General features: G+C 39.9%; 2 protein-coding genes across 4 annotated transcripts in view; both read right to left on the bottom strand.

The window, feature by feature from the left end:
• Nup153 (Nucleoporin 153kD) overlaps window positions 1–23,731 on the bottom strand; it is a 36,206-nt gene extending 12,475 nt beyond the window's left edge. The window contains exons 1-8 of one of the 2 annotated variants that reach the window (XM_071692426.1): window positions 23,519–23,730; window positions 19,982–20,192; window positions 18,617–18,892; window positions 14,238–14,474; window positions 10,900–11,048; window positions 10,532–10,654; window positions 8,912–9,175; window positions 1,632–2,017 (exon numbers count right to left, since the gene is read on the bottom strand). In XM_071692426.1, coding sequence (XP_071548527.1) covers window positions 1,632–2,017; window positions 8,912–9,175; window positions 10,532–10,654; window positions 10,900–11,048; window positions 14,238–14,474; window positions 18,617–18,892; window positions 19,982–20,192; window positions 23,519–23,590 — 1,718 coding nt within the window. In that variant the 5' untranslated portion in view covers window positions 23,591–23,730. Of the gene's footprint in view, window positions 1–1,631; window positions 2,018–8,911; window positions 9,176–10,531; window positions 10,655–10,899; window positions 11,049–14,237; window positions 14,475–18,616; window positions 18,893–19,981; window positions 20,193–23,518 lie in introns of both variants that reach the window. The other variant, XM_071692427.1, reaches the window with a different exon arrangement.
• Window positions 23,732–26,226: 2,495 nt separating this feature from the next.
• LOC139765168 (protein FAM185A) overlaps window positions 26,227–27,134 on the bottom strand; it is a 54,775-nt gene continuing 53,867 nt past the window's right edge. For both annotated transcript variants that reach the window (XR_011716597.1, XM_071692420.1), the window contains one exon: window positions 26,227–27,110. Coding sequence is in view for 1 of the 2 variants with exons in the window: in XM_071692420.1 (XP_071548521.1) it covers window positions 27,081–27,110 (30 nt within the window). In the remaining variant the exon portion in view is untranslated. The remainder of the gene's footprint in view (window positions 27,111–27,134) is intronic.

Below are 27,134 nucleotides of genomic sequence, written 5' to 3'. Positions count from 1 at the left end.
TTGACGAAAATTCTTCACATCTTACATTCATGGGGAGCTTGCCAAAATCAACACACAGGCATTTAACTTTATAAAATTTGAATGCTCATGTGCATTTTCTAATGCCAAGATTATGGTCATCCACCACTGATCTAGCAATATATATCACCATCACAGTCTAGTTTTGATCACCAGAATGAGTGCAGGATGGGGAGTTTACAAGAAGAGTGCATGATAATACAATGAAAGAGGTTAGTGTGAGAGGAAGACCACCTCAGACAGAGAATTACAGAGAAGTATTGGAGGGAGAAATGAGCGCACAATGCATGGAAAGGTGTATGCAAGATAAGTGCATAAGGACAGGGATAAGTGGAGACTCTTTTGGCGAGGCCTCTCCCAGACGGAACTGGCGTTAGAAATACAGACAGATGGATAGATAGGTAGACAACTAATCACCTAACCTCAGAATGGATTTCCTATCTGCTCCTATAGAGAAGCAAAACAATCCACTCAAAAAGTTTCTCAACTTTATCACTTTAAAAGTATTGCTTTTACATGGGACCCATATCAATCCTCTATCCAAAAACATGTCCAAAACTCTTGCCACATCTTTATACTGAATGAGGGTGCCTTTCAATAATACATGTGGAATTGTTGATCTCTCATCTGATCTTGTAAATGTATTGATACAGTTCTCTGAGAAATTTAGAGCAGAGTTGACTGCCTGGTACACATGGACTGCTGGCAGTCTGTCCACAAACATAAAAAAATCTCTCTCCCTGTCACACAACACTTGACAACACTTAACTCACACAGCTCATTCTTATTGACTCTAGATTTCTTGTGGTGAGTGCTCTGTGCTAGCCCTGCCTTTTGGCAAAATAGTAGGAGCAAAAGATAGTAGTAAGTACAAAAATTAGGTAAGAGCATCCTCTGTAAACACTCCACTAAACAGGCCCTCTCCCAATGGCCTAATAAGGGTGAGGCACTGAAGGTTAAGAAGTGGCATTGGAGTTCACTAGTTATGGAGACTCTTGCTATAGCCACACTCCCACCTAAAGGAGTTCCCGGAGAGAACATGTATCAGAGATATAGACAACTTGTAAGAATCTTAAAACATTTGAAAATGATGATGAAAAATAGGTAGCCAAATCAATAACAAAGAGTAACAGTCTAACAAACATCCCTCAGAAACAATGTCTACACCACTATTAATGGCAACAACGGAGGAGGTAACACTTAATATGCTGCCTTACAACAATTTCTTCCTGTAAGAATTCTTTAGAAAACTCAGCACACAACTCTCACCTTAAACTTTACATTTTTCAAAAACTGCAGAATAAACATTAATTAGTCTGCCTTGAAAACCTATTCTCTGGAAATGCCTTATGAGCACTATAGGCTAAGAAGCTGCACTGGAGTTCATAAGTTATGGAGACTATCACCATGGATACCCTCATGAGGGAATTCCAATTTGAACAGGCATCAGAAATATAGACAGACAGCCTTTTGATGTCAAATCTCTAAGCAGTATTACAAGCTTTCTTGGGATCAAAGATAGTACACTGGAGATATGGATGCAAAGATTACAAACATGCAATGAATATCTTTCTGATACCTTCTATGATTCCTTAGCACTAAACTCAACTAACCTTGTAAATGAAGACACAGTCGTGGCAGGTTTGGGGGTAAACTCAAATGTGTTTGGCGAGGCACTACTATTGGTAGGTATTACAAACTTCACTTCATCAGAGGACAAGGCAGCTGTAGTCGTTGAAGAAACTACAGCCTTTGAAGGCTTTAATTTTGCAGTTGCTTCTGCTGCAGCTTTCGAAAATGGTGAAGCAACAGAACTTTCTGTGGAAACTTCTGCTGGCTTCTTTGTCTCTTCTTGTTCTGACACTGCAACCTCTTCTGTGGGATTAGTAACCTCCTCTAACTTAGTACTTTTCTTAGGGGCGGGAGAACCAGAGGGGTAAGAAGTGCTTGTAGAAGTACTGGCAAGAAGACTAGTAGCAAGGTTCTCTTGGATAGTCAACTGCAGAAGAAAAACTTTCAGAATGTAGTTATATAAAAAAACACATAATTTATTTATTTATTTTGCTTTGTCGCTGTATCCTGCGTTAACGGGGTAGCGCAAGGAAACAGACAAAAGAATGGCCCAACCCACCCACATACACATGTATATACATGCATGTCCACACAGGCAAATATACATACTTATACATCTCAATGTATACATGTATATTCCATGTGTGGCGAGGTGGCGATGGGAATGAATAAAGGCAGACAGTGTGAATTGTGTGCATGGGTATATATGTATGTGTCTGTGTGATATATATGTGTACATTGAGATGTATAGGTATGTATATTTGCGTGTGTGGACGTGTGTGTATATACATGGGTATGGGGGTGGGTTGGGCCATTTCTTTCGTCTGTTTCCTTGCGCTACCTCGCAAACGCGGGAGACAGCGACAAAGCAAAATAATAAATATAAATATATATACACACACACAGACATATACATATATACACGTGTACATAATTCATACTGTCTGCCTTTATTTATTCCCATCGCCACCTCGCCACACATGGAATAACAACCCCCTCCCCCCTCATGTGTGCAAGGTAGCGCTAGGAAAGACAACAAAGGCCACATTCGTTCACACTCAGTCTCCAGCTGTCATGTAATAATGCACCGAAACCACAGCTCCCTTTCCACATCCAGGCCCCACACAACTTTCCATAGTTTACCCCAGACGCTTCACATGCCCTAGTTCAATCCACTGACAGCACGTCGACCCTGGTATACCACATCGTTCTAATTCACTCTATTCCTTGCACGCCTTTCACCCTCCTGCATATTCAGGCCCCGATCACTCAAAATCTTTTTCACTCCACCTTTCCACCTCCAATTTGGTCTCCCACTTCTCCTCGTTCCCTCCACCTCTGACACATATATCCTCTCGGTCAATCTTTCCTCACTCATTCTCTCCATATGACCAAACCATTTCAAAACACCCTCTTCTGCTCTCTCAACCACACTCTTTTTGTTACCACACATCTCTCTTACCCTTACATTACTTACTCGATCAAACCACCTCACACCACATAGTGTCCTCAAACATCTCATTTCCAGCACATCCACCCTCCTGTGCACAACTCTAGCCATAGCCCACGCCTCGCAACCATATGACATTGTTGGAACCACTATTCCTTCAAACATAACCATTTTTACTTTCCGAGATAATGTTCTAGACTTCCACACATTCTTCAAGGCTCCCAGAATTTTCGCCCCCTCCCCCACCCTATAATTCACTTCCGCTTCCATGGTTCCATCCGCTGCCAGATCCACTCCCTGATATCTAACACACTTCACTTCCTCCAGTTTTTCTCCATTCAAACTTACCGCCCAATTGACTTGACCCTCAACCCTACTGTACCTAATAACCTTGCTCTTATTCACATTTACTCTTAACTTTCTTCTTTCACACACTTTACCAAACTCAGTCACCAGCTTCTGCAGTTTCTCACATGAATCAGCCATCAGCCATCAGCTGTATCATCAGCGAACAACAACTGACTCACTTCCCAAGCTCTCATCCACAACAGACTGCATGCATACTTGCCCCTTTCCAAAACTCTTGCATTCACCTCCCTAACAACCCCATCCATAAACAAATTAAACAACCATGAAGACATCACACACCCCTACTGCAAACCAACATTTACTGAGAACCAATCACTTTCCTCTCTTCCTACACGTACACATGCCTTACATCCTCGATAAAAACTTTTCACTGCTTCTAATAACTTGCCTCCCACACCATATATTCTTAATACCTTCCACAGAGCATCTCTATCAACTCTATCATATGCCTTCTCCAGATCCATAAATGCTACATACAAATCCATTTGCTTTTCTAAGTATTTCTCACATACATTCTTCAAAGCAGACACCTAATCCACACATCCTCTACCACTTCTGAAACCACACTGCTCTTCCCCAATCTGATGCTCTGTACATGCCTTCACCCTCTCAATCAATACCCTCCCATATAATTTACCAGGAATACTCAACAAACTTATACCTCTGTAATTTGAGCACTCACTCTTATCCCCTTTGCCTTTGTACAATGGCACTATGCAAGCATTCCGCCAATCCTCAGGCACCTCACCATGAAACATTTTTTTTCTTTCTTGCTTTCTCGCTGTCTCCCGTGTTTGCGAGGTAGCGCAAGGAAACAGACGAAAGAAATGGCCCAACCCACCCCCATACACATGTATATACATACGTCCACACACGCAAATATACATACCTACACAGCTTTCCATGGTTTACCCCAGACGCTTCACATGCCTTGATTCAATCCACTGACAGCACGTCAACCCCGGTATACCACATCAATCCAATTCACTCTATTCCTTGCCCACCTTACACCCTCCTGCATATTCAGGCCCCGATCACACAAAATCTTTTACACTCCATCTTTCCACCTCCAATTTGGTCTTCCTCTTCTCCTCGTTCCCTCCACCTCTGACACATATATCCTCTTGGTCAATCTTTCCTCACTCATTCTCTCCATGAGCCCAAACCATTTCAAAACACCCTCTTCTGCTCTCTCAACCACACTCTTTTTATTTCCACACATCTCTCTTACCCTTACGTTACTTACTCGATCAAATCACCTCACACCACACATTGTCCTCAAACATCTCATTTCCAGCACATCCATCCTCCTGCGCACAACTCTATCCATAGCCCACGCCTCGCAACCATACAACATTGTTGGAACCACTATTCCTTCAAACATACCCATTTTTGCTTTCCGAGATAATGTTCTCGACTTCCACACATTCTTCAAGGCTCCTAGAATTTTCGCCCCCTCCCCCACCCTATGATCCACTTCCGCTTCCATGGTTCCATCCGCTGCCAGATCCACTCCCAGATACCTAAAACACTTCACTTCCTCCAGTTTTTCTCCATTCAAACTTACCTCCCAATTGACTTGACCCTCAACCCTACTGTACCTAATAATCTTGCTCTTATTCACATTTACTCTTAACTTTCTTCTTCCACACACTTTACCAAACTCAGTCACCAGCTTCTGCAGTTTCTCACATGAATCAGCCACCAGCGCTGTATGATCAGCGAACAACAACTGACTCACTTCCCAAGCTCTCTCATCCCCAACAGACTTCATACTTGCCCCTCTTTCCAGGACTCTTGCATTTACCTCCCTTACAACCCCATCCATAAACAAATTAAACAACCATGGAGACATCACACACCCCTGCCGCAAACCTACATTCACTGAGAACCAATCACTTTCCTCTCTTCCTACACGTACACATGCCTTACATCCTCGATAAAAACTTTTCACTGCTTCTAACAACTTGCCTCCCACACCATATATTCTTAATACCTTCCACAGAGCATCTCTATCAACTCTATCATATGCCTTCTCCAGATCCATAAATGCTACATACAAATCCATTTGCTTTTCTAAGTATTTCTCACATACATTCTTCAAAGCAAACACCTGATCCACACATCCTCTACCACTTCTGAAACCGCACTGCTCTTCCCCAATCTGATGCTCTGTACATGCCTTCACCCTCTCAATCAATACCCTCCCATATAATTTACCAGGAATACTCAACAAACTTATACCTCTGTAATTTGAGCACTCACTCTTATCCCCTTTGCCTTTGTACAATGGCACTATGCACGCATTCCGCCAATCCTCAGGCACCTCACCATGAGTCATACATACATTAAATAACCTTACCAACCAGTCAACAATACAGTCACCCCCTTTCTTAATAAATTCCACTGCAATGCCATCCAAACCTGCTGCCTTGCCGGCTTTCATCTTCCACAAAGCTTTTACTACCTCTTCTCTGTTTACCAAATCATTTTCCCTAACCCTCTCACTTTGCACACCACCTCGACCAAAACACCCTATATCTGCCACTCTGTCATCAGACACATTCAACAAACCTTCAAAATACTCATTCCATCTCCTTCTCACATCACCGCTACTTGTTATCACCTCCCCATTTACGCCCTTCACTGAAGTTCCCATTTGCTCCCTTGTCTTACGCACCCTATTTACCTCCTTCCAGAACATCTTTTTATTCTCCCTAAAATTTACTGATATATATATATATATATATATATATATATATATATATATATATATATATATTTTTTTTTTTCAAACTATTCGCCATTTCCCGCGTTAGCGAGGTAGCGTTAAGAACAGAGAACTGGGCCACTGAGGGAATATCCTCACCTGGCCCCCTTCTCTGTTCCTTCTTTTGGAAAATTAAAAAAAAATTGTGAGGGGAGGATTTCCAGCCCCCCGCTCCCTCCCCTTTTAGTCGCCTTCTACGACACGCAGGGAATACGTGGGAAGTATTCTTTCTCCCCTATCCCCAGGGATAATATATATATATATATATATATATATATATATATATATATATATATATATATATATATATATATATCTTGTGGAGGCTAAGGTGAAGATTTGTATGGGTTTTCAGAAAAAAAGAGTGAATGTTGGGGTGAAGAGGGTGGTGAGAGTAAGTGAGCTTGGGAAGGAGACCTGTGTGAGGAAGTACCAGGAGAGACTGAGTACAGAATGGAAAAAGGTGAGAACAATGGAAGTAAGGGGAGTGGGGGAGGAATGGGATGTATTTAGGGAATCAGTGATGGATTGCGCAAAAGATGCTTGTGGCATGAGAAGAGTGGGAGGTGGGTCGATTAGAAAGGGTAGTGAGTGGTGGGATGAAGAAGTAAGAGTATTAGTGAAAGAGAAGAGAGAGGCATTTGGACGATTTTTGCAGGGAAAAAATGCAGTTGGGTGGGAGATGTATAAAAGAAAGAGACAGGAGGTCAAGAGAAAGGTGCAAGAGGTGAAAAAAAAGGGCAAATGAGAGTTGGGGTGAGAGAGTATCATTAAATTTTAGGGAGAATAAAAAGATGGATTTGTATGTAGCATTTATGGATCTGGAGAAGGCATATGATAGAGTTGATAGAGATGCTCTGTGGAAGGTATTAAGAATATATGGTGTGGGAGGAAAGTTGTTAGAAGCAGTGAAAAGTTTTTATCGAGGATGTAAGGCATGTGTACGTGTAGGAAGAGAGGAAAGTGATTGGTTCTCAGTGAATGTAGGTTTGTGGCAGGGGTGTGTGATGTCTCCATGGTTGTTTAATTTGTTTATGGATGGGGTTGTTAGGGAGGTAAATGCAAGAGTTTTGGAAAGAGGGGCAAGTATGAAGTCTGTTGGGGATGAGAGAGCTTGGGAAGTGAGTCAGTTGTTCGCTGATGATACAGCGCTGGTGGCTGATTCATGTGAGAAACTGCAGAAGCTGGTGACTGAGTTTGGTAAAGTGTGTGAAAGAAGAAAGTTAAGAGTAAATGTGAATAAGAGCAAGGTTATTAGGTAGAGTAGGGTTGAGGGTCAAGTCAACTGGGAGGTGAGTTTGAATGGAGAAAAACTGGAGGAAGTGAAGTGTTTTAGATATCTGGGAGTGGATCTGGCAGCGGATGGAACCATGGAAGCGGAAGTGGATCATAGGGTGGGGGAGGGGGCGAAAATTCTGGGAGCCTTGAAGAATGTGTGGAAGTCGAGATCATTATCTCGGAAAGCAAAAATGGGTATGTTTGAAGGAATAGTGGTTCCAACAATGTTGTATGGTTGCGAGGCGTGGGCTATGGATAGAGTTGTGCGCAGGAGGATGGATGTGCTGGAAATGAGATGTTTGAGGACAATGTGTGGTGTGAGGTGGTTTGATCGAGTAAGTAACGTAAGGGTAAGAGAGATGTGTGGAAATAAAAAGAGCGTGGTTGAGAGAGCAGAAGAGGGTGTTTTGAAATGGTTTGGGCACATGGAGAGAATGAGTGAGGAAAGATTGACCAAGAGGATATATGTGTTGGAGGTGGAGGGAACGAGGAGAAGTGGGAGACCAAATTGGAGGTGGAAAGATGCAGTGAAAAAGATTTTGAGTGATCGGGGCCTGAACATGCAGGAGGGTGAAAGGCGGGCAAGGAATAGAGTGAATTGGATCGATGTGGTATACTGGGGTTGACGTGCTGTCAATGGATTGAATCAGGGCATGTGAAGCGTCTGGGGTAAACCATGGAAAGTTCTGTGGGGCCTGGATGTGGAAAGGGAGCTCTGGTTTCGGGCATTATTGCATGACAGCTGGAGACTGAGAGTGAGCGAAGGGGGCCTTTGTTGTCTTTTCCTGGCGCTGCCTCGCGCACATGAGGGGGGAGGGGGATGTTATTCCGTGTGTGGCGGGGTGGCGATGGGGGTGAGTAGGGGCAGACAGTGTGCATTGTGTGCATGTGTGTATATGTGTGTGTCTGTGTTTGTATATATGAGTGTGCGTTGGGATGTGTGGGTGTGTATGTTTGCGTGTGTGGACGTGTGTGTGTGTGCATGTGTGTGGGGGAGGGTTGGGCCATTTCTTTCATCTGTTTCCTTGCACTACCTCCCAGGCGCGGGAGACAGCGACAAAGCAAAATAAATAAAATATACATATATATACACACACAGACATACACTTATATACATATGTACATAATTCACAACGTCTGCCCTTATTCATTCCCATCGCCACCCCGCCACCCTGCAGAAATTTAACACTTGTTGCAGGTCATAATACACAGAGAATAATAATCAATAACAACCAGCTTTTTACATACACAAAACCATCAACAATATCATTTCTTAGTTACAACATGATAAGCACTATGTAAACACAAATCATGAAAGTGACAGGTTTAGACCACAATTTTCTGGATAGAGCAAAGGGTAGGGGAAGACAGGAGATGGAAGGATGAAGTGAAGGAAGCTTTGGAGCTTCAAGGCCTGACCATTAAAGAAAACAAGACAAATGTTAATCTATTACCTTAGTTGGTGTCAGAAGTTTAGAAACAGGTGGCGCTGACGATCTTAAAGTTGGACGATGCCTGTGGAAGGCAGCTGTGTAGGATGGTGTTGCATCTAAAAAGCTGCCTCTCTGACCAGGGGTGGGTGTAGGTATGCGCTTGGCATCTGAGATAGGTGTTGACATCTGCTCTAAACTTTCCAAGATGCGGCGAGCAGCCTGACTGAGGCCACCATCATCTGTAGATTCAGGTGCTGCCTTTGCTCTTACCTGAGTACGTGGAGTCTAAAGAAATTCAACGTTAATATTCATATTAGTTTTCTTTTCCAAAAACCTTCAAAAAAATATCATTACAAGCAATATCTTAAAATGTAAAATGAGTACTGTGTATGAAAGTAATGCCTTTTTCTTGCTCATGAGAGAACATGTTAATAATGTTATTGGCTAGCTACCTACATTGGAATGTGTTTCTTGAAAGAAATTTTGAGGCATCTTATTCCGGCCATCTAAGCCATTCCCTGGACATCAGCAGTCAGACCCCTGGGAAACACTTTTATAAACACATTCTCATGTTGGGAGGTAGCTAAAAGCATTGATCACTAGCTCCTTAGAGGCGAAGAAACTAGCCAGGTGAAATAAATTCCTTTGTTTGTTGGCAAATGTATACCTCCACCCCAAAAAAGAGAGAGAGGAGAGGAGAAGAGAGGAGAGGAGAGGAGAGGAGAGGAGAGGAGAGAGGAGAGGAGAGAGACTTTCAGACACATTTCCTATAATCAAGGCATATTCCAGGTTTCCTCTAATGGTCTATCATCTATTTTTGATGCTACCTCACTCTCTCAGGAAATAGTGAGCGTGTATAAAAAAAAAAAAAAAAAAATAAATATATAGACACTCTATCTCCGACATATGTTGAGTTCCAATCTGACTGACTGGTTGAATCTTGTAATGGACATAAGTCGGACATATGTCACCATTCATTGCTAAGTCCACTCCCAGATGTCTTAAACACTTCACTTCCTCCAATATTTCTCCAGTCAAACTCACATCCCAACTAACTCGTCCCTCAACCCTGCTGAGCCTAATAACCTTGCTCTTATTCACATTTACTCAAAATTTTCTCCTTTCCCATATATATACTAGCCTAAGCTAGGTACTTAATTTATTGTCAAGCCTCTTGGGAGGATGAACAGATGGGTCAACCTTAGACAGACTGCTATGATCAGGATTAAAACAAGTTCGGGCTCTACCCCAGGCAACCCATGAATGCATTATGTTCAGCAATGCTAACCACTACACTATGATAAAAAAGGATGGGAGGGTTTCTAGCCTCTGATTCCCATTCCTCTTATTCACCTTCCATGAAATGCACGAGACTTGTGGGTAGTATTCTTACTCTCCTAACTATCCCAGGGACAGCTTCTTGCATAAAAAATGGAAATTTTCATCATCTGCTTTCTCTCTCTCCCAAAGGAAGAAAACCAAAGAAACTATGTTTCAGAAAGATGTCCATTCTCAAATGCTCAACTATCATATCTAAAGTACTGAATATGGACTGACTAATGACTGTGCTAATCTTACAAATTTCTTTTGGAGGAAAATGAGAGGCTCAGATAACAAAATCAACGCCAATGAGAAGGCTACCTGATGTAGATTTCGAGGCTGCAATCTTCTACTTCTGCACGCAGATGCTCCACCATACATGGTTTTACCAGGATAGAAAGGGGAGGACTTGAAGGCTGAATCACTTAACACAGACCTATCACTCTGCAATATAGCAATAATGAGGTAATGTAAAGTAATGGCTCCACATTACGTAAAGAAACTAACAAACTCAATCAAATGCATTTTCCAAAAGTGTATATTTCAGGATAACACTCTTCACCTGTCATTTCACAAAATGCTTAAAAGATTCATGTTAAATGAAAAACAATAAAATATACACAATTTTCATCTTTCTCAATCTTACACTTCTGTTCTAATAATCAAACAATTTTGTAGCTAACATTTACCATAATTGGAGAACCATATAAAGACACATTAAAACGTGGCCGTTTGCTTCCAACGCCAGATGGCTGTGGTTGTCCATGTCCGATATCCCCAACTTCACTAAACAGTGATTTACTGCTAACACTGCCTTCAGCACGCACACTAGTATTATCTGCAAGAGAGAGGAAAAAAAAAAATTGAAAAATCAATCTTAAATTCCAATCTAAATGAAATTCAAAAAAGCATTTATCTCAGTAAAAGGAAACTAAAATGTTTACCCTAAAAAATTGGACATCCCTGCCCTCTGCTCGCCACATGCAATGGAGATAGAGCCCTTACACTAGTTAAAGTCATTAAAGGTTGATAGGGAGCTGTTGTTTCGGTGCATTAATCACAAGAGCAAGAGAATGAGTGTGAGCGGATGTAGCATTTTTTCATCTGTTTCCTGGTGCTATCTCAATAACACAGGGTAACAATGCTGTTTCCTATGGGGAAGGGTGACACCATGAATGGATGAAGGCAAGCAAGTATGAATATGTACATGTGTATATATGTATATGTACATGTATGTGCATGTACATACATATGTGTCTATATAAGTTGATGAGTCTTTCTTCATCTGTTTCCTGGCACTAACGCAGGAAACAGCAATCAAGTATAAAAAGAATATATTATCATTATCATTATTGCTATACTTGATTGTCATTTCCCACGTCAGTGAGTTAGCGCCAGGAAACAGATATGGGAGAAAGAATACTTCTCACTATTCCCCATGTGTCGTAGAAGGTGACTAAAGGGAACGAGAGTGGGGAGCTGGAAACCTTCCACTTCTTGTATTTCAATTTCTAAAATCCTTCCCCTCAGTTTTACTTTTCCAAAAGAAGGAGAGAAGGGGGTCTGCTGTAGAAGGTGACTAAAGGGGACGAAAGTGGGGGGGCTGGAAACCCTCCACTTCTTGTATTTCAATTTCTAAAATCCCTCCCCTCAATTTTACTTTTCCAAAAGAAGGAGAGAAGGGGGTCTGTACATGGAGATTTCCCTCTAAGGCTTAGTCATCCATTCAGGAATGCTACCTTGCTAACGCGGGAAATGGCGAATATGTATGGGGGAGGGGAATCATATATATTGCATGAGGTCACAGTAGTGTGCATGATCTAGAATGTATATGGGGGGAAAAAATAAAAGAAATAAAAAAAAAAGATAAGTTACCTAGTGCACTTTTGTGTAATGATCACATATATGGTTAGGGGAGATACAAGAATGAGATAGAAGACATAGAACAGTCAGTTGACATACAAGTTAGAGATGCAGCTGAGACACCACTGGTAAACAAGCGTTACCAGATGGTGGTGTTTGGGTCTCGCAACATGCCTGTCATAAAAATTTTGTGGACACGAAAGGGAACTGTTTACAAATTTTGCCTACAATAAAGCCATCCAAATGGATGGGCAGTCTATGACATACAATGCAGGTGACTCACTTGGACTTCCCTGGCTCCATTCACTGCTAAGTCCACTCCCAGATATCTAAAACACTTCACTTCCTCCAAATTTTTTCCATTCAAACTCACATCCCGACTAACTTGTAAGGCTGAGGGACAAGTTAGTTGGGATGTGAGTTTGAATGGAAAAAAATTTGGAGGAAGTGAAGTGTTTTAGATATCTGGGAGTGGACTTAGCAGTGAATGGAACCAGGGAAGTGGAAGTGAGTCACCTGCATTGTATGTCATAGACTGCCCATACATTTGTACATTTTTCAAGGGTTGCACTTTAACATGTCCTTGTCATAACTTGAAAACTCCAAATCTGATTCTTATGAAACTTTATACAGTTGCTATGCAGCATCTATAGAATTGTGATGAATTTGAGTTAGGCCCTTTATGAAATAGTTTAACATGGTCTTAAACCTGGCTCATAATCTGAAAAGTTTATATCAGATACTCATCATACTTTATTAACTTCTTTCCCAGAGTTTAAAAACTTGATCAGGGTAATGCTATAATGTGTGGTTTTGATGCAGTGTGAACAAATGTGGCCTTTTTTGTTTATTTTCCTGGTGCTACCTACTTTTACATGTTTTTCTTTCATTTCATAATGGTGAAGAGCAAATCTAAGTGATACATACACCCTTAAAATACCTTCCTCTACCACTCACTTGGGGATCTATATGTAAACTTCAGCAATATGCCATGTACATGTTACATCACTTTTTTTTGCACATATCCCTCAGTTTTACATGTCTCTCTGCATTTATCAGTATCCCTGATGCTCATTCCCTCTGAGAACTCCCTAAATGAGGAAGCCCTAGCAAAAGAGTCTCAATAACCGGTGAACTCCAGTGCCATTTCGTAACCTTCAGTGCCTCACCCTTAACAGGTCACTGGCAGAGGGCAACTCTAGTGCAGTGTTTACGAAGGTTCCTACCTAAATACTCCCAACTAATACCCCTACCGACTACTTCTACTCATTGTTTATATCTACCACTCCTGCCCAATGTTTCTGCCTATTACTTCTATCTATTGCTCCTATTATTTTGCCTAAGGGCAAGGCTAGTGCACAGTGCTCTGCAGGAAAGTCTAGAGTCATGAATAATGAGCTGTGAGTGAAGTGTTGTCAAAAGTGATATGAGAAAGAAGGAACTGAATAATTGAGAGCAGAATGCCAACAGCCACGTGTGGATAAAGTAGGAAGAAATGACAGCTATCAAAGTCGGAGTGTAACTTGACAACCAAAGAAGTTCTGGCTCATTATGAAGCCAGCAATAATCCTCCCAATACCCAGGTAGGTAGTATCAGTAATATACTACCTCCCTAGTCAGTGCTTGCCTTGCAACTACTATCTACCTACATGCTTTTACATGTATTTCCTTCATTTCATAACGGTAAACAGAGCTTCAGTAACGCACACCTAAAACCATCCTATTCCATTTCTACACCTCTCCCTTGTTGAATCTACATATTAATTTCAGTAACATATCACAGCCATGTAAGATATGCTGGCTCAATTTCTTTACATTGTCTTAACTTTTACACCACTTTCATTTTGTAATGGGAAACAGAGAATCAGTTACTGTACTACTCTATGGCTCTAGTCTTGTCTCTGAATTTTATTTCACTTATTTCTAATTCTCAACCAACATTTCAATAACATCTTACATGTTAATAACGTGTAATGTAAATGTTATAATCAAATGATGAAATAAAACCAGATGAACCTGAGTTAAAAGTTACATTTGCTGGCTGACCAATATATGTACTGACATTTTTTGTCCTTTCCATCAGCAGGTCTGGATGAATGGAGTAAAATAACAAGAATATCAGGGTACGTATTAAAGTTAATACAAAATAAAATACAACACTCACCAGGCTCTAAATCTCGCGGTCTTTTCCGAGTCTCTTCTAAAGATGGCAAGGTACTTGCTGGCTGTGCAGCAGGAGCAGATGGAACTGATTTGGTTAAGGAATCTCGTAAAGTCTGAAGGGACTCCTCATCAAGCTGAAGGATTTCACGCTGATAATCTCTCTCATCTGGCCGTGGAATTACAGATGCTTCTACACCTGTGTCTACTGATGATTCACTGACCTCACTACCATCATCTCCTAACAGTGCAAAAGGAGAAGGCCTAATAGTAATACTTTTCTTTTTATTTCAACATTTCTATCAACAGCAAAGCTGGTTATCGTACGACAGTTTTAGGAAAATATTTATAAACTGAATAGAAAAGATATCAATGAAATCAAGTAACTAGGAAAAATATTCAGAGGTGGTTACATAAAGAGTCAAGAAGCGGCCTATTCTAACAATAATTCAGGATAGCATACGCATATTCTGATTCATTCTACAAGCCCACGACATATCTTATGAAGCTCCTGCAGTTTCATGGCTGCACTCCAATTAGGCAGGGGTAGCATGGACTCCTTTAGAGCGAGCAACATCTCAACCAGACGGTAAATTTCATCCACTGACAATGATACGGTCTCAACCAAATCAACTTTTCACTTAAAAAGTATCAACATGCAAGCAGAATCCTGTAACACCATACTTTTCTTATGTGTGTGTGTGTGTGTGTGTTTAAGTATGTGTGAGAGAGTGCAATTACCTATTTGTTGTGTATGAGTTACAATTCCTCAACTATCATACAACTTTTTTAAACTTCTGTATGCCATCTGCATTTACCATTTTCTCATTCAGTTCATTTCATTTATCTAACTCTCTTACACTATAAAATTTTTTTTTTTTTTTTTGCTTTGTCGCTGTCTCCCGCGTTTGCGAGGTAGCGCAAGGAAACAGACGAAAGAAATGGCCCAACCCAACCCCATACACATGTATATACATACGTCCACACACGCAAATATACATACCTACACAGCTTTCCATGGTTTACCCCAGATGCTTCACATGCCCTGATTCAATCCACTGACAGCATGTCAACCCTGGTATACCACATTGATCCAATTCACTCTATTCCTTGCCCTCCTTTCACCCTCCTGCATGTTCAGGCCCCGATCACTCAAAATCTTTTTCACTCCATCTTTCCACCTCCAATTTGGTCTCCCTCTTCTCGTTCCCTCCACCTCCGACACATATATCCTCTTGGTCAATCTTTCCTCACTCATTCTCTCCATGTGCCCAAACCATTTCAAAACACCTCTTCTGCTCTCTCAACCACGCTCTTTTTATTTCCACACATCTCTCTTACCCTTACGTTACTTACTCAATCAAACATACTTCTTGTATTATCTTATCGAGCTTCTTGCTTTATTTCACGTTATGCCCCTGGTAGTTTTACCCATACATCTTTCAAAGACCTGTTCACCACTTAAAGTGACCAGGCCACCCCTCACTCTTATCTTTCCAAGAGAGCAAATTCATGACCTCTAACCTTTACTCACACATCTGTCAAAGACCCGTTCACTGTTTAAAGCGATCTGGCCGCCCCTCACTCTTATCTTTTCCACTGAGTGCAAATTCAAGGCCTCTATTCTCTACCCAGGCATCTTTTGAAGACCTGTTCAATGTTTAGAGTGACTTGGCCACCCCTCACTCATCTCTTCCACAGACAGCAAATTCAAGGCCTCTACCCTTTACTCATACATCTTTCGAAGACCTGTTCATTGTTTAAAGTAACCTGGCCACCCCTCACTCTTATCTTTTCTAGAGAGAGCAAATTCAAGGCCTCAAATCTTTCCCTGTAACTCAGCTCTCTTAATTCAGGACTGATTTTGTTTTCCTCTTTTGAACCTTCTCTCTGCTCTTTCAGCTTCTTTAGGTGGGGTGACCAAACTTGAAAAGAATATTCAAGTTCTGGTCATATGTAGGACATGAATTGCTTGGTCAAAATGTCCTTATCTATGAACTTGAATACAATTCTAATATTTACCTGTGAACACACAGTCCCCTAAATTATCCTCCAAGGGTGTTGATCATGCTACTGGTTAGATATTATCAACTCCTAGGTCTCTCAGATTCCTGCAGCTTATTTCCAGCAAGATGATATTCTCTTAAGAGGTGCTCTTTTGCTGTGACCCAGCCTCACTACTTTTCAACCATATATCACACCAACTTTGGCATCTATTTAGGATGCAAACCTCCTCACTTTTTACTTCTATTATGGCTTTGGTATCACCTGCAAACATATTCAGGTATGAGTTCAGTCCTTCTAGCATGTCATTTACATAGATCAAAAACAATGGTCCCACTAAAAAGAATCCTGCTGTATACCTATGGTGACTCTAAACCATTTTTAGTATGCTACCATTGACATGCAAATTCCATTACCTTACACTAAAATATTCTATTAACAAAAGGAGTCTACCTTATTCCTAAGAACCTAGCTTTTTGTTTAACAGCCTCCCATCTGGTATAGCATCAGATGCTTTCTGGTAGTCCAGATATAGAAAACCCATTTAGCCTTACAATATGTCTAAAACACATTTCACCAGCTCATAGAAACTTCCTCTGGACCTTCTATATTAGCTCTTTGTGCTTCTTTAGGTGCAGCGGCCTAAACTTGAGATGACCACACTTCGTTTCCTTCAATTTTTCTCCATTCAAACTCACATCCCAACTAATGTGTCACTCAACACTGCTGAAACTAATAAACTTGCATTTTTTCACATTTACTCTTAATACTTTCCTTTCACACACACTTCCATACTCAGTCACTAACTTATGCAGTTTCTCACTCAAATCTACCAACAATGCTGTATCATCAGCATACAACAACTGACTCACTTCCTAGGCCCTCTCATCCCTCAAAGACTGCATATTCACCCCTATTTCCAACACTCTTGCTTTTCCCTCTCTCACCATCGCATCCATAAACAAAATGAACAACAATGGTGACATCACACACCTCTGCTGCAGATGAACCTTCACTTGGAACCATTCACTCCACTCTCTTTTTTCATACTTAAACACCACTTCCCACGTTAGCAAGTTAGTGCCACAAAGAGATGAAAAAAAAAAAAAAAAGGCCACATTCACTCACATTTGTAATGCATTGAAACCACACATTATTATAGCATTACCCTGGTCAAGTTTTTGAATTCTGGGAAAGAAATGAATAAAGTATGATGAGTACCTGATTCAAACTTTTCAAACTATTAGCCAGGTTTAAGACCATCTTAAACTATTTCATAAAAGGTCTAACTCAAACAAATTCATCACACTTCTTCAGATGCTAAAAAGCAATGGTGTAAAGTTTCATTAGAATTTGATTAGGAGTTTTCAAGTTATGACAAAGTTAATTAACATGTTCAAGTGCAACCCTTGAAAAATGTACAAATGCATGGGCAGTCAATGACATACAATGCAGGTGACACTAAAACGAACACAACAATTATGGAAATAATGCTCTCTTACTTTAATGGTAAACATTCCAAACTTAATATCTAATGTAAAACTAACATGCTTAATAACTATATGATATAAGCACAATTCCTTTAGTCAAGCATCACTTGCAATTATTCACTTCTGCTCCTTTCTTACACATGCATACTTTGTCCTTTCACCTGACCTTCAGTCCCACCTTCATCAAATCCTATTCATCTAAATTATATGAATCATTTCAAGTCCTTCAATAATCTCTAACTGGTCTTGCGCAAACCAATTCAGCATACCAAATTCTATCAACTATTGCTAATTCATACCCACCTCAAACTTCATTCCTCACTTTATCCACTAAGCTAATACGTCCACCACTCACAAAATACATCATAACCACTTGGTCTATTAGCCCAATCTTCTATTTTAGACCAATGTTCCAGCAGCATATGAGTTGGCTGCATCACTCCTACAAGACCTCTTCATACCTGCAAACTGGCATTTTTTCATTACTTTCATCTGTTTAAAACCTACATGTCTATCCTTCAGCACTTACTATGTCTTCCATCACATCTAAATATGTTACCCAAGCATCTAAAATTCTACACCTTCCTACCTTTCCCTTCCTCATACATAAATAGGAATGTAATACAAATAACATGGTCAATTTGAATCTATTGTAGTCTTTACATTCTACATCTTCTGTATATGACTACTGCTACTTTAAATCCTCCCTATCACTGCACTGTGCAACTAATGAAAATAATATTAAAGCACATGACAGATATACACTTAAGCAACCAAAGAAACAGGCCACCTGTGAGGGTCCCATAACAGTGGAGAGTGGGTGAGGAGGGGGGAAGGTAGTGGTTACATATCACAATTATTGCCCTAAAAGTACAGAGAACGTGATTACCTGCTGGTGTGGAGGCAGTCATCAGTGGTAATGACCGTGGCTCCAACTGACTCTTGGTACGAACAGATAACATTGGAGATGGAGTGAAGGAAATAATAGGAAGTCTCCGTCCTGACATGGATGGTCTGGGAGTATCTCCACTCAGCTGTGCTGATCTACTAGCAGTTGCTGAAATACCTATAGAAGGAGCAGCTGGTACACTCACTCTTACTCCAGTACTAGTACTTGCTCCTTCATTAATACCCAAAGATTGTTGATTGTTAGTTTCTGTTTCTCCTGTGGGTTTTAGAGGTATAATTGGATTCTTCAGTTTGGCTTGATAAAACAACAATAATGGTGAAAATCAATTATGGGATCACACTACAAATAAATAATAAAAAATTTTATTGTCATAATCTACTTATTGATAATAGTAACACAGCAATGCTATATATATATATATATATATATATATATATATATATATATATATATATATATATATATATATATATATACATATACACAGGTCAAAATTATATTGTATAACCACAGTGGATTTTCTTAAAAACTATCACAAAAAATCTTGCTAGTCTAAAAACACACTGCAAATCCACTAACAATGCAAATCTAGCAATAAATTCATGAAATGTAAGGTAATCTTTCAGGAGTGAGTGGATTCCCCTTTCAGAGCTTTCATATTCAACAACATCTCAGTATGCCTGTCAATCAGTACATAATCCAATAAAGCCCACTGATCCCAACCCCATTTACCCACATACATCTATCTATCTATGTATGCACCTTTCTTTAACAAAGTATCCCCAATTACTAATTCTTTTTCAGCACATCTCAAAAACCTATTACCCATTTTCATTTACAATGCATACCTTATGCCCCCATCTATACCATTAACTGTGATATCGACTCCTGTATTTTAAATATCTCAAAATAAAATTTCCATAATTACCAAAGAGCCTAAAACAAGACAGAAACCGTCATTTACATTGTCAGCCACTTCTTAGCAAAAACCAGAAAGAAGAGATAAAAAATAAACAATGCTTTACATACAAGTGAAGTGATACAGAGACCTACCATATCATATAGTTCCTTTATCCCTTATCTAATTATCATATATCATTCACATGATAGGGACAAATTCAATTTTCATTTCTAGCTATCAAATTTTCTTTCTGCAATATGGTAAAATAATTCATTTACAGCATTACAATTAGAACCCTATCAGAAAGATGAGTTCTCGAAATTGCAGTTTCAAGAATTGTTGATATTCTGAGGAACATACATGGAACAACCACAGTGCTTACATAATATGTCAATGTTAATAGGTCAAGGTTTAGCATGATATTAAAGTTCTAGTTTCTATACCTTCTTCAGGATAAATAGGTCTGAACGGCCTACGAGCAGTAATTGGCTGCGCAAAGATAAATGATTCTCCTGCTGGTGCCAAAGTTGAGGTTTGAGGGGGTCCAGTTTGTTGATCATTACTCTCCTCATCCTCTTCACTGCCTATCCATCCAGAAAGCCATGATGTTGAAAACAGTCCTGTGACTGAGTCAGTGACTCGTCGAATGATACCCTGCAACAGAACAAGGAATTGTGATTCTTAATAACCGAACACAAACTGACCACTGGACAATGAAATATACTTTACTGTATAGGGGATACCTGAGACAGTATTTATGTAACACAATTCTGCCTTCTCAGAGATCACTTAAAAAGGAGAATAGGATCACCTTTGAATACTCTAAGACAAAAGATACATGAGTTGCCTATGTCATGCCACAAGTTATGAGAGATAAGATGAAAATCAAAACTTCTATGCTACATCTGCTTCTGCCTTATACATAAACATCAAAATTTGAAATTCTCAGTTTTCAGCACTCCTGAGTTACAGCAACTGCAACTTTTTTTATACCATACAAATTTATGCAACTACATGCCTTAAAATCTTATCAGTTTGTCACCTCCACCATGGGTACCTATGGTATAGTATAAACTTTCTACCACGTACTGCTCATGTATTGTGCAAACAAGAATACAGCCATTGACATGACAGACGCAGGGGTGATGTTATAATACCTTGCTTATATTACATGTGGTGGAATATAAAAAGGTACATCTGGGTGGTTAAAGTAGACCTTTGGAAAAAATTAACACAATGGAGGAAAGTCTACTGAGTGTTCAGTTTTTGTCATAACTTTCTAAACACTGGAGGAGAAAGAACAATTTACATTACTAATTGTCTAATGGTTTCAATGGCATTGAAGTGATGGAAACTTTAATAGAGTGCTTAACCTTCATGATCATTTTATTCTCCACATTAACCTGTTTAGTTAAGATTGGTATTCATATTCATTAACCCTAAACTTTCCCTATTTTTCTAAGCCATTACCCACTTCTGTTAACCAGCTCAACAGAACAATGCTTTCCCTAAGAGATTTATAAAAATCAGATCTGTAATGAGCAAGAACAGAAAATTACTGGAAACTTTGGCAGTTTTACTTCAAGGACATTATTATGCTAAGCACTTCAGTTTTATGATTTCACCTTAAACTGGTGAAAGCTTATAAGCATGGGAAATATGGGGTTGAATCAATAACAGCATAAAAGTAAACTAGAATTTAAGCAATGGAGTAACCTTGACTTTGCCAAGTACCATTGTAGTCCCACTACTCTATCACTTTACGAAAAGGTAAAATTGGTACCAATACCTTCTATGAACTTTGTAAAAATGATTTAGACCAGTTTAATATGCTCTGGTGCACCTTTTCATAATATTTCAATAAATGTGAGAGTGGTAGGGCTATGCTGATCCAAGAAAAGAGGGGTTACCTAGTGTATGAGAAATACTTGTGTATAACCCAAAAAAATCTGAGAAAATATCACAAATCAAGGTTTAGGGTGAAGAATTATCCCAAAATCTAAGTAACCTTTTGCTAAGAATGAAGTGGAATAACTGTTTCTGGAGAGTTTTGTCTGATTTAAATTTTTTCTGCATTCTGAAGGCATGCTCAATCATGGCTGTGTCTGGTATATTTCAACTAACAGTAAAAATCAAGATAAATCTTGGCTGCCACAAAAACCTAGGCAAGGTATTATGAAAATTACAAGTCTAAGTATGCAATCAAATAATCTTTGATTACCAAGTGAATGTTCAGTATTATTAATGCAGGGATCTGAGCATACGAGTTGAGCTAATTTATTTTCATGTTAGCCGAGACGTCACAGAGAACTGAATGCCCAAATCAGGCCATCTCATTAATGCTTGGTATGTATGTATGTGTGTGTGTGTGTGTGTGTGTATATATATATATATATATATACATACATATATATATATATATATATATATATATATATATATACACATATATATATATATCAAGCCTTAGGCAGGTACTCAAGTCGTCAACCAACCCAGACGTGTGGACAAAGAGCCAGACTGACTACAGACCAACTGCTGCAACCATGATGCGAACCTATGTGCTTGATCTTAGGAAGCCCATGATACATAAAGTCTGCAGAACAAACCACTACACCAGGGAAGTCCATTTAAAGAACATCCTTCTCTATAAATGAGGCAACAGTACTGAGTTATGGGTATCAAGGATAATATTGAGTTGATTACTGATAGTCGATTAAACATGCTAAAAATCAACAAAATCTAACATCCATAGCAGTTTTTACTTAGCTTTATTTTCAGTACTTTATACAACTTGCACCAAACCTATGATTGAGTATTGTGTCAACTGCCAAAGAAAGTCCAACACTCAAGATTAAACGGCTGTTCAAGCACCCACTCATCCGCCCAACAAGGGGCTACTTTGTGTGGTTCCCAACAGCAGACCGCAATACTGCTAACACCATACAATATATTTCTCTTGTAAGTCATGATTTCTTATGGAAGCTTGGTGAGGTCTGCATAGGATCTGTTGACTGTTACATATATTTCAACAACAATCAGCCCAATATTTTTTCTGAATCTCATGTTCCTCACTAATGACTGACTTCTTTGGTCATAAAATAAACTTTAAATCATGCTCTAAATCTCTTATAATATTCTTTCAAAAATACATAGCATTGCAAAACAAATCATCCTATATTCAAGGGTAGTTACAATGCAAAACTAAATTTACAAGGTTTTCAAAAATTTCCTTGATTTCTGCAAGTTTCACCTATTTTGAAATTAAACCCAAAATTTCCCAGCACATTTTAAGCATTACCACTGAGTAATTCAATTCTTTATGTATGAAATGTGTTAAAATAATAATTAACCTATTCAATAAAAATATTACAATACAGGACTAACTTGACACTTTGCCTTGATGTATGCCCAAAAATCCTACATTAAGTCAAATACAATAAAGAAAAAAAAATACATTAACAGTGTGCTTCAAATTTATCCTAAATATTCTTGCATATGTTTGATTCCCGACTTACAGACAGATTAGCACTAGGAAGCTCAAATGCTACAATTCATGGACTCCGCTGTGGGAAATACTGAAAGGTAAACAAATGTAGAATCTACAGGACTACATTCCTATGTCTAAACCACGACAGAACTCAGATTCCCCGCAACCCCATAGCACAGGGCTTCATAATTACTAAAGACTGTAACCCCTAAGGCCTGGGTTTATTTACATAGGGCCTACATTGCCCGTGTTGTGGGAAAACATGAAACTCGCTGCCAGAATCCTGATCCTCTGGCAAGTGGTATGAAACAAGTCATTATGGCTCTTAGCCGCCAGCCATGGCTTCACCCGTCACTGCACTACCTACCACGGGTTACTAACACCACAAACGTTGTATAGCCGTTTAATTAGATATATTTGAGGGCATCCTAACAGTAAATTCGGGGAAGTTAGCGGTATGCCAGAGAAGTAATCACAAACAAATCCTCACCTTCGGCCGATCATATGGCTTTGTCGTTCTACTTTTCCGTTCCCTATACTTTCCTGGCCCATCAGAGGCCATCTTGAGGTATAATCACCGCCAAACCCACTAAAATCCCATAAATTCCAAAATAATCGTAAGCCCACAGCAACTTCTTAAGAATACTAGAGAAACATGGCGGCGAGCGCGCTGAGCTCTGATTGGTTGATTCGTTACAACCCATAATGCACTACTACACGACAAATGAGCAACGTTACGCACCTCTTCATTACTTCCATTGCCACTTACGAACGCCCTGCGTTCGTCGTATTGCAACTTCTCTCCCCAGCACTCGTCGACCCAGCTTAAATGTTCTGAGACTGATTAGTATACTGCGTTTTTAGACGGGGGTAAATGCGAAAAGAAAAGGTCGTCATTCATTTATCATACTTGAGGCATGAGGTTTGTAAGCGTAGACCACGTGACACTGCCAGACGCTCACTATTTGATACAGACGAAAGTGAATGAACATTTTTTTTTAGTCATCAATGTTACTTCGTTGAGATGTATGTTACTTTAGTACCCATATTTACACAACTCTTATACAGAGATCCATATTATGTCTACTATAATAGCTGAGCATAACTAAGAAATCCACGCCCATAAATGTAATATAAATATCACACAAATAAGCAAAAGAATGTCATCTGTACTTAAGCTTAACCGACAAAATACGCAATCGCTTAAGCGTGTGTGTGTGTGTGTGTGTGTAAAATTATTATTTACTTATGTGTTAATGGAAAGGTAGCGAGTGTTTGGCGTGACCGAATGATAAACAGTTCATGGAAAATATATACATGTTTCACCGAGAGGTGACGATCACTAGATTAATTTTTTAGCTTTTAAGATGAAAATTACGAATTTTATAAGAAATCATGTAAACGGGACTGCCATCAGTCGATAGACAATAGAATTGGGCGGGTGCAACTGTGAATTCCTGTTAAAGGAGTTTATGTTCTCAGCTATAAGAATTATATTTTGGACGGGTTTTACGTATTTGCTTTTAAGTCCGAGATTGACTGAATTCATAAAAATTCCAAATGAGCACTTACTACACTAAACAGCATCCCGATTGGGGCGAATATTTTTTTTTTTTTTTTTTTTTTTTATACTTTGTCGCTGTCTCCCGCGTTTGCGAGGTAGCGCAAGGAAACAGACGAAAGAAATGGCCCAACCCCCCCCATACACATGTACATACACACGTCCACACACGCAAATATACATACCTACACAGCTTTCCATGGTTTACCCCAGACGCTTCACATGCCTTGATTCAATCCACTGACAGCACGTCAACCCCTGTATACCACATCGCTCCAATTCACTCTATTCCTTGCCCTCCTTTCACCCTCCTGCATGTTCAGGCCCCGATCACACAAAATCCTTTTCACTCCATCTTTCCACCTCCAATTTGGTCTCCCTCTTCTCCTCGTACCCTCCACCTCCGACACATATATCCTCTTGGTCAATCTTTCCTCACTCATCCTCTCCATGTGCCCAAACCATTTCAAAACACCCTCTTCTGCTCTCTCAACCACGCTCTTTTTATTTCCACACATCTCTCTTACCCTTACGTTACTTACTCGATCAAACCACCCCACACCACACATTGTCCTCAAACATCTCATTTCCAGCACATCCATCCTCCTGCGCACAACTCTATCCATAGCCCACGCCTCGCAACCATACAACATTGTTGGAACTACTATTCCTTCAAACATACCCATTTTTGCTTTCCGGGATAATGTTCTCGACTTCCACACATTTTTCAAGGCTCCCAAAATTTTCGCCCCCTCCCCCACCCTATGATCCACTTCCGCTTCCATGGTTCCATCCGCTGACAGATCCACTCCCAGATATCTAAAACACTTCACTTCCTCCAGCCTCTCACCATTCAAACTCACCTCCCAATTGACTTGACCCTCAACCCTACTGTACCTAATAACCTTGCTCTTATTGACATTTACTCTTAACTTTCTTCTTCCACACACTTTACCAAACTCCGTCACCAGCTTCTGCAGTTTCTCACATGAATCCGCCACCAGCGCTGTATCATCAGCGAACAACAACTGACTCACTTCCCAAGCTCTCTCATCCCCAACAGACTTCATACTTGCCCCTCTTTCCAAAACTCTTGCATTTACCTCCCTAACAACCCCATCCATAAACAAATTAAACAACCATGGAGACATCACACACCCCTGCCGCAAACCTACATTCACTGAGAACCAATCACTTTCCTCTCTTCCCACACGTACACATGCCTTACATCCTCGATAAAAACTTTTCACTGCTTCTAACAACTTGCCTCCCACACCATATATTCTTAATACCTTCCACAGAGCATCTCTATCAACTCTATCATATGCCTTCTCCAGATCCATAAATGCTACATACAAATCCATTTGCTTTTCTAAGTATTTCTCACATACATTCTTCAAAGCAAACACCTGATCCACACATCCTCTACCACTTCTGAAACCACACTGCTCTTCCCCAATCTGATGCTCTGTACATGCCTGTACATGGGGCGAATATACCATCTACAAACATCACATCAACTTACTGCTGTACAAGATTAATCTAAAAGTTGTTTCATACAGTTCTCCCCGGGGTTTCCGTTCTCAGTCTACTAATGTATAACATAAAGTATTGGAGGAAGAATATCAATTACAACACCAGATTTAGTCACTTTATTTTACCATATTGTAAGCTCTGGGTAAATTTATTACTATGGCTACATACGTCGATTACATTGTAATTTCACGCCCTCTGTCGTACCTATACGCTTAGATAATCAATAATGATGATTTCTTTCGCTAGCAGAGTCTGTGGAAGCACTTGCCTAAGTTTAGAAGGCTGACTTTCCTAAAAAGGCGTCCTTACACTTGCATGCGTTGCCGGGTGTTTCAGCTGAAGCCACTTGTACGTAGGTTTTCGTGTAGAATTTCGTTTCAGCTAATGTGTGTATCATTGCTTAGTGTCTGGTTGATGCGATGTGAGTACTTTTTCTAAAGAGAAAGGATTCACTGTATAATGTATGGGGGCGGTTATGATTAGGTTCTTTGTGGAGGTCAAGGCTAGTTGAGGTAATGGGGTTGGTTATGGTGTTTTGTGAAGAAGGGTTACATTTAGAGTTTGGCAGTGGCGTTGGGTAGATGTGGAACGCTTTAAACGGAGTGTGTGGCATTAGGTTGTAACAAAAATGTTATGGTTCTTATTAGTCGTGCTCAACGTGCAATGACTGGTTGCCGTACGTGATCAATGAGTGAAGATATTTTCGTTGGTACAGGATTGGTGGGTATATATATTATACTGAAGATACGGCATGTATGGAGATTGGTATGGGATGAGTGTAAGAGTTGGGCCACTGATGAGGAACAGTTGACAGTGAGGGGAAGAAATGACAACGGAGCGTAGATCTCTGATGTAGCATCATACTCAGTAGGAGAGCAGAGGTGCTGCGTGGCCTCCCCGACGTCATCTCCATCCTCGCCTTCGTCCTCGAATTACGCATCTCAGCATTTGGTAATCAGCAGCACTCAGGCACTGGTCCATATGGCTGGAATATGTATACATAAGTCTA

This window comes from Panulirus ornatus, chromosome 53, assembly GCF_036320965.1.
Source record: "Panulirus ornatus isolate Po-2019 chromosome 53, ASM3632096v1, whole genome shotgun sequence".
Taxonomy (NCBI): Eukaryota; Metazoa; Arthropoda; class Malacostraca; order Decapoda; family Palinuridae; genus Panulirus; species Panulirus ornatus.
The sequence above is the reverse complement of the archived record's forward strand: the minus strand, read 5'-3'. Positions and strand labels throughout refer to the sequence as shown.